General features: G+C 42.3%; 1 protein-coding gene across 2 annotated transcripts in view; it reads right to left on the bottom strand.

The window, feature by feature from the left end:
* usp6nl (USP6 N-terminal like) overlaps positions 1-13425 on the bottom strand; it is an 89131-nt gene that overhangs the window by 39935 nt on the left and 35771 nt on the right. The window contains exon 1 of one of the 2 annotated variants that reach the window (XM_083999813.1): positions 1893-2155. The exons of the other annotated variant lie outside the window; for it this stretch is intronic. Coding sequence (XP_083855939.1) covers positions 1893-1947 — 55 coding nt within the window. The 5' untranslated portion in view covers positions 1948-2155. Of the gene's footprint in view, positions 1-1892; positions 2156-13425 lie in introns of those variants that run through there. 2 annotated transcript variants of the gene reach the window in all.

Genomic DNA, 13425 nt, shown 5'->3' with positions numbered 1-13425 from the left:
ACCTAAATAAATCAAAATTTGATCTCAAATCAACTCAAATCTGAGTCTTTCATGTCAGTTGATTAAAACTCTTTGTGACGAGCAGCTTGAAAAACAACACGTTTTAACTATTTCCTGACTTTTTATGCATCAGATCAAATGATGGATCATCAAGAGTCGACCCAGAGGAAATAAGCAGCAGGTGAGTCAGCGCTGACACATCTGCTGCAGCTGCTCTAAAGACAATGAGACGCATCTTCACCTGAAAAAACTGATGCAACCGCCTGCAACCTGACTTTACACTGTTGTTCTTCTGTCAGCGTTTGGAAAGAAACCTGAGCTGCACATGAACAACACCGACAGGAAGAAAAAACATGTGTCTTATTATCACTAACTTACTAATTAAAGTAAAACTGCAACATGTACAGTAGCACCTCTACAAGAAGTGACTCACTGGATGATGTCACCCACTTGACTTCACAACAAACAGCTGATGAGGCAACTGGAGACGTTTCACTATTACATGTTATTACTGCGCCTCCAAAACAACCGTCCGTCGCTCCCAGTCTGTGTTTCCAACCTGAACTCCACCACATGAACGTGACGTGACCTCCCGGCATCGACCTCTACTCATCCTGATCCCTGAGAGGCTTTACAGATGAATAATTAACTTAACTCACTTAACATCTAACACTGTATTGATACTGTTAACTGCTCTGCATCTGCTAAATTGCTAAAGTGCAGCATCTTCAAGTGAAGAATTGAGGCCCATTTAAGAGCTGAGGAGAAGAAAAAAAAACTGTAGACATTTCACAGCATATCATTATCGACCATGTGCATCTAATATTAGCGCTTCTCATACCAGGGCTTTATATTTAGAGGCAGAGCGTCAGGACGTCATTTACAGCTCAGAGTCTGACAATCGACTGTTTTCAAAGCTTCAAACTACAAGTGAAACATGAAATTAGCACTTGAACATGTTAGAAATCTGATTAGGAACTGAGAAAAGTTATGAATCATCAGGTTTCACTTTTATTTTCTGTTAATTTTTGTATTTATGATGATAATCTGGTTATAAATGTGTGCGTTTAGTTTCGTTTTCTGCATTTTTTTTGTCCTGTAAACTGTCACAACAATGCAACTTTGTTTTTGACATTTTTGTGTTGTGCAGAAATCAAATTAAAAAGTTTGTGGAAAGAAAAACATCCAGGGAACTGTCACCAAGGCCAGTGCAGATATTTATGGAATTTAAACACTTTAAAGGGATAGTTCAACATTTTGGCAACTCCAAAACACTCTGGTGGACCTTCAGGCAGTTTTTCAGAAAGCATTCTCTGCATTTACCTCTAAAACAACTCTGTCTGGTAACGTTCTGTTATTATCTCATAGCGTGGTGAATGTGCAGGTCACAACTTGTCCACCAGAGCGTTTTGGAGTTGTTGGATTGTGTATCTGATGAGGGAAACCAAGAAATCCCATTAGCCTCCGTAGCGTAGCTCTGAGCAGCTCGCAGCTCTGCTCCGCCGTTCTAAAAATAGCTTGCACCGACAATTAAAGGTAACAAACCTACTGCTATGACTATAGGGATTATGGCAATGGGCCAATTTGCCAAAATGTTGAACTATCCCTTTAAAGTTTGGGCAAAATAAACAAACGAATCAAAAGACAAAACGGACCAAAGGGAAAATCCACCATGTCCATAAAGAGTATTGTTTTTCACACACACACACACACACACAACCATCACATGTTTTACCCTCAAATAATCAGCTTATAAGAACCAAACACTTTCTGAACCAAAAGAATGGAAGTCGCATACCAGAGTATTAAGTAAATATGTAAACACACACACACACACACATACACAACGATCTCCATCTCCTATAAACTGGACTTTTTTGACGTCTTTGTACCTCGTTTAAGGAAATCCAGCGGATCCTCCGAACGGGTCAGAGCTTTAGTCCGCATCGGTGTCACAGTTCAACCGGGTCCCGACACACAGAACAGCAGAGAAAACCTGAACGAGCTCGTCCCATCACTGTGACTCACACACACACACACACACACACACACACACCCGCAACAGAGAGAGAGAGAGACGGAGAGGAAACACGAGCGAGAGGCAAAGAGAAGTGAGATCAGAGAGAGAGACGCTGCCTTCAACAATGCTGCTGTTTGTTACTGTGGCTACGACGGACAGACTGACGGACGGAGAGAGGGATGGACAGAGAGAAAGAGAGAGAGAGAGAGAGAGGCAGAGAGAAGTCTGACTCCAGTCCCACTCACAACATTCCCCCACCCAAACACAACAACAACACAACAAGCTCCATTCAGCTCATCACATCACAGACAGGACTGTCCACAGTTTCCACACAACTAAAAAAAGTGAAAAAGTGAAGTTTTTTAGAAAGAAGATGTTGTGATTCTTTCTTCGTGGCACAAATTCACAAAATTCAAACAACCTGCTGGTGTGCGTTCAAGTTTCTGTGTTGCTCTTCTGTGTGAGAGAGAGGAAGCAGGAGAAGCTGAAGGAGGGAGGAGGGAGGAGGGAGGAGGGAAGGAAACAGGGGGGCAGACAGAAGAAGAAAAAGAAGAAGATGACGGTTTGATGATAAACAGTTTCCATTAAAACTTCATTACGGCGTGGTGGACGTGATGTGCCATGAAGGGTCTTGTGATGTGGCGTATCAGAGACATCGAGAAAAGGAGGGGCGGTGGGGGGTGGAGAGAGACAGGGAGGGAGAAGTAAAAAAAAAAAAAAAAAAAAAGAAGCAGAAGGAAGAAGAGAAAGAAGCCGTCCTGTCATCTCTCTCCTGTATCTCGCCGCTGCATCAGTACAGGAAGTATCTGTGCTTGTGAGGGGAGCGCTCGGCGGATGAGGCTGAAGTGCTGTTATCACATCGGAGGCTCCGGGGGTCAACCACAGAAAAAAAAAAAAAAAAGAAAAGATGGGGGCGGATATTTACCGTTCTCAAAGATAAGTGTCACTAGTCACCGTTTTCTGGAAGTCCACTTGATCAACGTGACTCAGCGAGGTGACGCTGATTTTTTTTCAAAAACACTCATCATCATATCGTCTTGTTTTTGTGGCCTTGACGAGCTGGAGTCTGTAATTATTATCGGACATAATTTAGATTATATCGTTCTGTGACTTTAAATAAACAATGAAAGGTCACAGATCTGCCTGTTGTTATAAAGTTAAATGTTTAAAGGGATAGTTCAACATTTTGGCAAATTGGCCCATAGTCCCTATACTGTACGGTGCAAGCTGTTTTTAGAGCGGTGGAGCAGAGCCGCGAGCTGCTCAGAGCTACACTATCTATGACAGAGTTGGTTTCGAGGCAAATTAAGAGACTGCTTGCTGAAAAACTGCCCCCCGACTGGAACACGCATCAGTGGTTTTGCATGAATTTCCCTCTAAAACAACTCTGTCTGGTAACGTTCTGTTATTATCTCATAGCGTGGTGAATGTGCAGGTCACAACTTGTCCACCGGAGCGTTTTGGAGTTGTTGGATTGTGTATTTGATGAGTTTGATGAGGGAAACCAAGAAATCCCATTAGCCTCCGTAGCGTAGCTCTGAGCAGCTCACGGCTCTGCTCCGCCGTTCGAAAAATAGCTTGCACCGACAATTAAAGGTAACGAACCTACTGCTATGACTATAGGGATTATGGCAATGGGCCAATTTGCCAAAATGTTGAACTATCCCTTTGAAGAGTCCACAACAGTGCAGCTACAGCAGCTCTGTGAGGCTGTGGTGGCTAAATGCTAAACACTAATGTGTTGACAGCTCACAGGTATAATCAGAGACAGTATAGAGAAAAACGAGGGAGGGAGGGAACGAGATCACAGATCAACAGAATAAATATCAGGTCCATTTATCAGAGGCCACAGATCCTCCACAGACCTGGACGTCAGAGCCATGAATCAGGAGAAAATTAACTTAACCTGCTTCTGTCTCAGCAACAAACTCTCACAGCCTCCCTCCTCTCGCTGCTGAGTTCGGTTTCACTGCTGCAGACCAAACTTTCCTAAACTTTCAGAAGCTGTCATTATCTCATCTTGGAAGTGTTTTTGAAGTGAAAACAGAAAGATATGATCGTGCACCGGGTTAATATTAAGCTAGTTCAACCTGATCATGGCCACGCCCCCTTTAGGAGACAGGAAGTGTATTAAACCATTGGAGCTGCATGACATGTGTTCACTTCTGCACTGTGGATCTTTGCTGTAACATTTACCTGCATGTTTATCATCTAGGATTTGCATTTTAGCATGCAAACATTATGTAATCAGCACTAAAGCCACGTATGCATAATCTAATACGAGCATTCATGCAGGAAAAACTGTTTGCATCAGTATGAGTTGGAAATATGTCAACAAGGTTACATGATACATGAGCACTACAACCGTGGAAATCATATATTTTGTTAGATAAAATCTATATTAATTCATATGCCCATTCATTAATTTGTGTTAATTATTACATTTTTAAGTCCAATCCACTACAACCACACCTCTGTGAGGAATTATTTGCTCTCAGAATCAGCTGAGGACTGAAGCTCCGGCACACACGTTCCCACAAGGCAAATATTAATCCATATCAAAGTGTGTGTCGGCGTGCGGAGCAGCTGCCTGGAACATAATTAGATGCAGTCTCATTGTTCAAAGAGGCTAAATGTGGCGACAGATCAGAGGCAGACGGCGCTAAATACAGGTACAAGTCGTCCCGGGAGAGAAATCATCTTCAGATCGTCGTTTCCTTCACTTTTTCCTCTTTTTGAGATGCTGTTTTTTTGGTTTTTTTGACACTTTACCTGCTGTTTAAATTACCTGCTCACTTTCAACTTGTGTTCAATCACTGATGCGCCGTGAGCTGCATTTCCTTTCTAACGTCGGAGGCCAGATAAACCTGTTATCATCACGGTAAGTGGAGAGAAAAAAAAGTCGCTGTTCCTCAAAAAAGGTCACCGGTCCAACTTCCTCCCCGGTTGAAAGTTCGGAAGTCACTTCCTTGTTTTGCTGGTTTTACAAACAACACACACACTTCAACTGCCTCTTATTAATAATATATGAACACTGACCTGTGTGTGCTTCACTTTTCCTGCTCTTTCTCTTCTGTAATCAATCCCACCATTATTAAAGGGATAGTTCAACCAAAATTCAAATTTCACTCATTATCTACTCACCCTCATGTCGACTAAGGGTTACGGGGGGGGGGGGGGGGGGGGGGGGGGGGTCCGCGCAGCAGTATTTGTCCATATAATGGTTGTGAATGGTGCTCACTTTTCTTCGTCCAAAAAGACACACCAAAAAACATCCAAATACCTCCATACTGCTCGTCTGTAATGTCCCTCTTGTATTGAAGCCCCAACATGAGAAATTGTTCCGAAAAAAATTAAATAAGTCTATATTTTAAGCTTGTTTGTAGCGGAAGCTCCCAGTGTCTCAGTTCACTGCTCTTCCTTTGTCAGTGCAAATCACGCGACCGGTGGAACAATTTCTCATTTCGGGGCTTCAATACAAGAGGGACATTATATGGACAAATACTGCTGCACGGACCCCCCGTAACTCCGAGAAGTCACGGAGGACTCTGAAAATTCTCCCAGCCCTTAGTCGACATGAGGGTGAGTATATATAATGAGTGAAATTTGAATTTTGGGTGAACTATCCCTTTAAACTCTGTCAAAATAAAAGCCTCAGCCTGATTTAAAGGCTTTAAATTAGCGGTCGTCCTCTCACACTGAGCAGAAACGCCTTAACTTCAGACTGTGGCTTCCTGATTATGGACGGGAAATTGACAAATTGATAAAGAAAGGTTTCAAATTCCAGTAAACAATCCCTCATGCATGTTGTTTTATGACTGTGCAATAACCAACACATTTCTACAGAGACAACACAACAACAACACAACTGCATTCAGCTCTGAAATCTGCCACTAATCTGATGTCGGCCCACAAGAACCAGTTTTGATCAAACGCAGCTGATCGCAGCACAGAGGCCGTTATCACCGGCGTCACCGTGCCAACATCATGACTGTCACCAGTTTGCCATTAACAAGACAGGACACGTCCGGATGGCACACACAAAAAAATAACTGCATGCCTGATAAGTGAAACAAAAAGAGAAAGGGAGCAGGGAGCGGGAGGAGGAGGAGGAGGATCTGGATCTTTATGGTCAGATTCTGCCAAGATTAATCCACATTTGGTTCCTCCAGTGAGCAGCATGGTTTATATGAGCGTGTGTGTGTGTGTCAGCTTAAGCTCAGTAATGATTTTTGAGGGGCTTTAGAGCAGCTTTATGCATAATTTAATAGACTAGGTGTGAATCGGCGAGCAAGGGGGAGAGATCGATACACTCGGGCTCAAGCAGTGAAAGATATACTGTACACTGCAAAAACTCAAAATCTTACCAAGAATATTTGTCTTATTTCTAGTCAAAATGTCATTTCTAATCAAAACAAATCTCATTATACTTAAAATAAGACTCATCACATTAAAAAGTAGCTTGTTTTTAGACACTTTTTAACTTCTTTCAAGCATATTTTCACTTGAAATAAGTAGGAAAATCTGATAGTGGGGCAAGTTTTTCTTTCTTGTTACAAGCACAAAAAACTTGCTTTCACTGGCAGATTTTTCTACTTATTTTAAGTAAATATTTGTTTGAAACAAGTGAAAATATATTAAAAACAAGTTAATTTTTAGACGATGAGTCTCATTTTAAATGGAAAGAGATCAGTTTTGACTATAAATGAGACATTTTGACCAGAAATAAGACAAAGATTTTGAGTTTTTGCAGTGTATAAAAGAAGAACGTAAAGCTGAAACCTCAGAGGAGGGGGAAGAAAAAAAATTCACTTTTTTTTTTGTTTTGTTTTAGATTAAACTCTGGGCTCTGTTCTGCCACGGAGGCTGACAGCAGCAGCAGCGGCGGCGGTATGACGTGCACCGCAGTCGTGCCCTTTAGGGAGGACAGACAGGCAATTAGCCCGGCTGCTACAGTGTGGATGTCAGCAGGCAGCTTCAACCCCACACCCACCGAGGCTGTCTGGCCGTCCGTCCTCTGACCGGCCCTCTTTAACCAACCAGCGCAGGGTTTTTTTGTTTTTTTGTTTTTTTGTTTTACCTTCGAGCTCCGGCTCTTAACTTAACTTAACACTCCCACATGAAGCCCACAGATGGTTTCACACGCCGGTATGCTAAACACCCGAGAAGTGGTGTGTGTGTGTGTGTGTGTGTGTCCTTGTTTTAGGTGCTCCTGGCGCAGCATTTGAATATGTTGCCACAGGAGGGAGAAGAGAGGAGCAGAGAAAAAGAGATGACGAGAGAGTGAGAGAATGAAAGAAAAAGAAAGAAAGAAAGAAAGAAAGTACGAGGGCTGCTGAATAATGCAGAGAGATACCGAGCTGTCGAGGGCGCTGACCAGGAGGAGGAGGAGGCTGCAGTCTGGCAGCAGCAGAGTCTGGCTCTGGACTTGATATCAATCCAAACTGCCCCACTCCTCCTCCACCTCCTCCTCCTCCTCCTCCTCCTTCTCCTCCTCTTCCCCCCTTTCTCTAGACTGTGCTGCAGAGAAAAGCTGTTTGTACAGGACCGGTTTTACCTGCAGAACCTCCAGGGATCGGGGAGAACTACACTAGCTACGATTTTGCCAAACACAAAAGATAAACCCCAGGACTGCAAGAAAAACTCACAAACACACGTCTTATCAGAGCAACTTCCCTGCACCAGATAAACAATCCAAGTATAAAATGAAACAGCTGTGTCCACGACGTCCTGTAACGGCGCAACAAAGACGTCACACCCCAGAGGAGTCCGTCAAATGTTTCCTTCAACAGGTGGATCCTTTACCATCCAACTTATCCCAATTCGTTCGATTCATTGCATGCCTCTTATTGGTCAGAAATGAAACAACAAGCTTGAAAAACTAGAAAAACCAAAGAAGCCAACTTTGGATTTTGCATTGCTGTTGTTTTTCCCTGAGCTTTCAGCTTTATCTCATGGCCTTAATCAGAGTTAAGAAGAGTTTAGTAAGGTCAAGGGTGTGTTGTTCTGGTGTTTAAAAAGAAGCAGTGCATCCATTTGCAGATCAATAATGTTTCCAGTTGAGATGAGATGATCCTTCAGTAAAAATGTAGGTCTAATTTGAAGAAGTTAGACGGATGATTGGATGTTAATATGTCAGGCTACGATATTATCCAGTATCAATACTGAGTTACGTTTCTGTTTTCAAGTTTGTGTTTGTTAAGTTAATTCATTCATTTCTAAGAACATACAATCTCAACTTGTCATCTAATGTTTTGCATCTGATAAAACATTTGCCAGTAAACCCAACATCTGTTGGTGGTTGATGTATTTTCTTTGGTCCAATCTAGTTTTCAATCATGATGATCATGAAACATCCTTAAAGCATCGTCCGTCTCCTCGACAACACTAGAGAAACTCTTTTTCACGAGTCAGCACCTCGGCGGTTTGGGTTTGGGTTCGTGTTCGTGTTTCTGAGCCGTTTCCTTCTCCTTCTTTCAGACATGAGTTTATGAAGGTCGCAGTGCAAATTATTAATGAGTGCTCTGATAGTATTTGTCGAGTCATAATGAGGTCCAGGGGGAACGCCGCTCTACAAACAGCTTTAAATGAGGGCCGAGGTTGAAGCCTCTGGGGGTGGGAGGGGGGTTCATGCAGGCTACTGTAGCTGAGCCGGGAGTCGATACGCCGATGAAAACATGATGCACGTTTTTTCCTGACAACACATTGATTCACATAACTGAACCGACAACTTTTATCCATCTGATGAGCCATAAAGCTGCAGAATCGATACTAAAAACGACCCTCAAATGAACCAAAAATCAATACTACAAGTATCCATATATATATATATATCTATATACAAACAGCAGCAGCCGATCTCAACGCGAGTTGGAGGCCACATGTCAACACGAGGGAACTTGGGGTCAAACCGCCGACTGTGCAATTAGTGGGAGACCCTGCTGAGCCGAAGGCGCTCCCTAAATATCACCTCATAACCTCCGCGCCATTAAATAGAGCTTCTCCACAGGGGGAGAAATCCGATGGGTCACCAGAGAATCAACAGGATTATTAAGAACATAAATGATAGAAACGTTCCTGTAATATCTGAGGGGTTTTGTGACGTTCTTGGATAATTAAACTTCTTAGACTTTCTGAAATTAAAATATAGAACGACTGAAATTGACCTTTTGATTCATTATACAGCAGTGATGACTCATTTATTAATTCATTAGTTGAATGTGGAGGTTTTTCCAGAGTTGGTGTTCATAAGAAGAACCAAAAAACCATCTCAGTGTAGTTTTATATAACAGGTCGGTGACAGCCAATCAGAACATAGGAGGCTCTGGCGGTCTCTTCTGATTGGCTGGCTGTTTTCTGAGTTGATCCAATAAAACATGGAGCAGATTTCAAACTAAACCACTTAAAGAAACCAAATCCTGCAAGTTGTTGGATGGATGTTTGGGTTCAGGTGGTGAGGGGGCGGGGCCTTGGGTGACTGCATAGTTGTGACATCACAAAGAGACAGGAAGTCCTGACGGCTGGTTTTAAGGCTCAGTTTCTGAATACAGGCTGTGTGCATTTCTCTGTGGACTGAGGCTTTGATGCTTTCACAGTATTAATATAGAACCTAGAGCAGCTTTATAACCACACTACACATGGACACTGAGCTTTTTATACAACATGGGACCTTTAAGGTCTAGCTGTTATAGAGAAGGAAGAAACTGCTGCGTAAAATAGGAATATTTTGCTTTTTTATTCCGTTAATACTGGGATAAATGTGTAACTAATAAACCAAAATAATCTGAATTACACAACACACATCCTGCTCATTTCTCAGCATCATGAGACTCACAACATCTGCTAGCACCGTACACCTCGTCATCCCAACATAACACAGCCTTGCAGTGAATTTATACATGTGTATATGTGTGTGTGTGTGTGTGTGTGTGTGTTCTGTATCTGTTGGAGGCCATCTCTAAATCTGCCTGCATTGATCCGAGCTAAGAGAAGAGCCAAGGTGAATTCCTCCGCAGGGCCGATGGACAGAGATAAAGGCGACGGCGGCGGCCAAATGGAAAGTGTGAAATCGTCCATCCTGGACAGTCGATAAAGTGGCTGAAAATCTCTGTGACGCTCTCTCTGTTTAAGTGTCTGTGCCTTTAGTGCTGATTACACACACACTTGCCTACCTGCCTCACAGTAGCTTTCACACACACTTGTCATCGAGTGTGCACACTCACGGCGCACTGAGGAGGGAGCAGCTGCACTCTGGAGCTGGAGGTCTACAGTATAAATGCAGGTTTGGTCACGGCAAAGCTTCCACTTGTGGCATTTTTAAAAATAAATAAATCAATAAATCATTACGACGTTAATTCGATGGCAGTGAAGTAGTTACTGTAAACAAACAAGACCAAGGCCATATTGGCTGACCTGTCTCTCTCAGACTCCAAAGTGCTAGCATTTTTTTTTTTAACCTCTCTTCAGATTCAGTCTCTCTCTTTTACTTGTCAACACTTTTTGTTGCTCCTTTACACAATTTTCTCAATTCATTTTTTTCTAATCAAGCTTTATAAAGCAGCAGTCTCAAGGTGAATACATTTATTTCATTCTGACCCTTTAAAATGACCTTTTTCTGATGTTAAAGGAAAATAAGCAGAGTATGATCTACCATACGATTAGCCTAGCTTAGCATAATGACTGGAATCAGGTGGAAACAGTTAGCCTGGCTCCGTCCAACGTTCAAAACTCCTACAAAAAACCTTTAAATTCCACCAATTAATGGTTTGCATTTTGTTTGTTTAACAAACTGCAGCATCTAATCCACTTTATTTCGAAATTTTATGAACAATTGACCTAATTCACATAAAAATATACCTCATTTTGTAGTAATTTCTTTAAAACCATCTTAGTTTGTGACTCAATGTCCACAGAAAACTATTTCTGATATAAAAACAGGAAGTCACTTCAGTAATGTAAGAAATCCTATAACCGGTCTTCAGATTCTTAGGCTTGCAGCAGCTGTAGCTTCCCATCTGCAAACATTTCATGATTCACCATATATTTTTAGCAGCTTCATGATAAAATACTCTTATCCTAATAGCCTAATATAGTATATAGCTGAATGCAGGGTCTGATGTTGGCACGTCCAGCCAGTTAAGGCAGCCCTAACACCATCAGATAAAGGAACCTGAACAATTAAAGGAAGGTGATCGGATGTGTGAGCTGTTATTTAAACGGGTTCAACAGACGCATTAATAAAGCAGAAAAGTGTGATGAGTTTGTCGCTGTTGCTTAAAGGGGACATATTATGGCAATATCCCTTTTTGAAGGCTCTTTAAAGGGATAGTTCAACATCCCTATAGTTTTAGGAGTAGGTTTGTTACCTTTAATTGTCAGTGCAAGCTATTTTAGAACAGTGGAGCAGAGCCACGAGCTGCTCAGAGCTACGCTACGGAGGCTAATGGGATTTCTTGGTTTCCCTCATCAAACTCATCAAATACACAATCCAACAACTCCAAAACGCTCTGGTGGACAAGTTGTGACCTGCACATTCACCATGATATGAGATAATAACGTAGCGTTACCAGACAGAGTTGTTTTAGAGGTAAATTCATGCAAAACCGCTGATGCACGTTGCCTTCAGGGGCAGTTTTTCAGCAAGCAGTCTCTGTATTTACCTCTAAAACAACTCTGTCTGATAACATTCTGTTATTATCTCATAGCGTGGTGAATGTGCAGGTCACAACTTGTTCACCAGAGTGTTTTGGAGTTGTTTGATTGTGTATTTGATGAGTTTGATGAGGGAAACCAAGAAATCCCATTAGCCTCATTAGTAGCTCTGAGCAGCACCTTTGTTTTGCCTTCTCATCCTCAAAATGTGAGAAATGACAAAAAAATCTGTAATTTTCAGGCTGCTGAGTTTGAAATCCATGTGGTTTTATGAGCTGTTCACTCAGTTGTCACCTAATGATACTTGTTGAATTTGCATAATACCACCCCTGCCTGTAAGTTCTGGTACTGGTGATTGAATCTGTAGAGTTCTAATAAAAAACACAGTAGGAGCGGCAGTGACATCTCTGCACAGCGACTCCATTAAAACCATGAGCGGAGGTTAACTTGTTAATTTAACTGTAACACTGAGGCCCTAATGAAACACAGGGACTGATTTGACCTCAGTCACAGCACCAAAAAAATCTCCTGTGTGCCTGAACGTTAACATCTGCTTTCATCGATCATTTCACCAACAGTGATTCAGGCAAAAAAAAAAGCAATTTCCAACCCAAAATATTATTGACTTCCCACTGGAGCACCAAACTAAACTGCAGCGCCTGCTTCTGCCTGGTTTAATTGCTCCTTCGTGAGTGCGCTAGTGGGGTTAGTTGATAAATTAAAGCTGTTATCAAAGCCAGCTGGCAGGATGCACGAAAAAAAAGAGAGTTTTGTACCTGAATAAAAGCCTCGAGAAGTGAATCCTCCTCCTTTTGCCCACTGGCAGCAGATGTAATGTGTTGCTTTATGGTACCGGGGGGGAAGAAGAGCGGTTTTGGGGGCACAAATCAACAAAAAGGCAGCTGTTTTGTTATTTCAAGCACAAGTGGAGCTGAAGTGAACATTTTTTGTGGCCTAAAAAAAAAAAAAAAAGACTAAGGAGAGGCTGAAAAATATCACCTCTGACATTTTCCTCAAGTTCACAGACACAGCTGGATACGTTTCCAGCACACTCGACGAAAAAACATTAAGCCAAATTATCATAAATTACCATCGGCCTCCTAATTACGACACTTTTTTGGGGGGAGAAACCTGCGAGAAGCAGCAATTTACCTGTCTGTCAACCGAACCTCGTTAAACTGATGTAAATCTGCCTCCTTTTTTTGTTTTTCGAATTTGAAGAGCACTGAGGCAAGAAGTCAACAAGCTGCAGCTTTCATCCTCCCACAGGGGAAACAGGTTTTAGATAAACTTAATGATAATATAAAAAAACACACACACTTAGATACAACACTTGTTCTGCAAAAAACAGATAAGAGATCAAGGCGAACCAACACAAGGCCGAACCAATCGGGACACGGGACGAGAGGTCGGGGGGTCACGGCGTGTCCCATTACTGCGGGCGCCATGCTTCATTATTCATTGCACACCAAAGACATGCAGCTGCAGGGTACACACACACACACGCACACACACACACACACACGTCCCACAGCAACAGAACCATTACAGTGGAGGCTCATGGGGGAATACCCCCGCTCCCCGCCCCATTCAGAGAAATGCCACACAGCCTCCGCAAAGAAGTTTAACCCGATCCACCGTGACGTTCAGTACAAAATAATCATCATCAGACTGTTTCACTGACAAAACAAGTCAAATCTCGGAGTATAAGACAAATATCAGTTGTGTCAGTGACCATGAAGTGTGAAATTGGG

Source organism: Trachurus trachurus (genome assembly GCF_905171665.1).
Source record: "Trachurus trachurus genome assembly, chromosome: 23".
NCBI classification, from domain to species: domain Eukaryota; kingdom Metazoa; phylum Chordata; class Actinopteri; order Carangiformes; family Carangidae; genus Trachurus; species Trachurus trachurus.
Note: the sequence above shows the minus strand (reverse complement) of the source record. Positions and strands in the feature narration are given on the sequence as shown.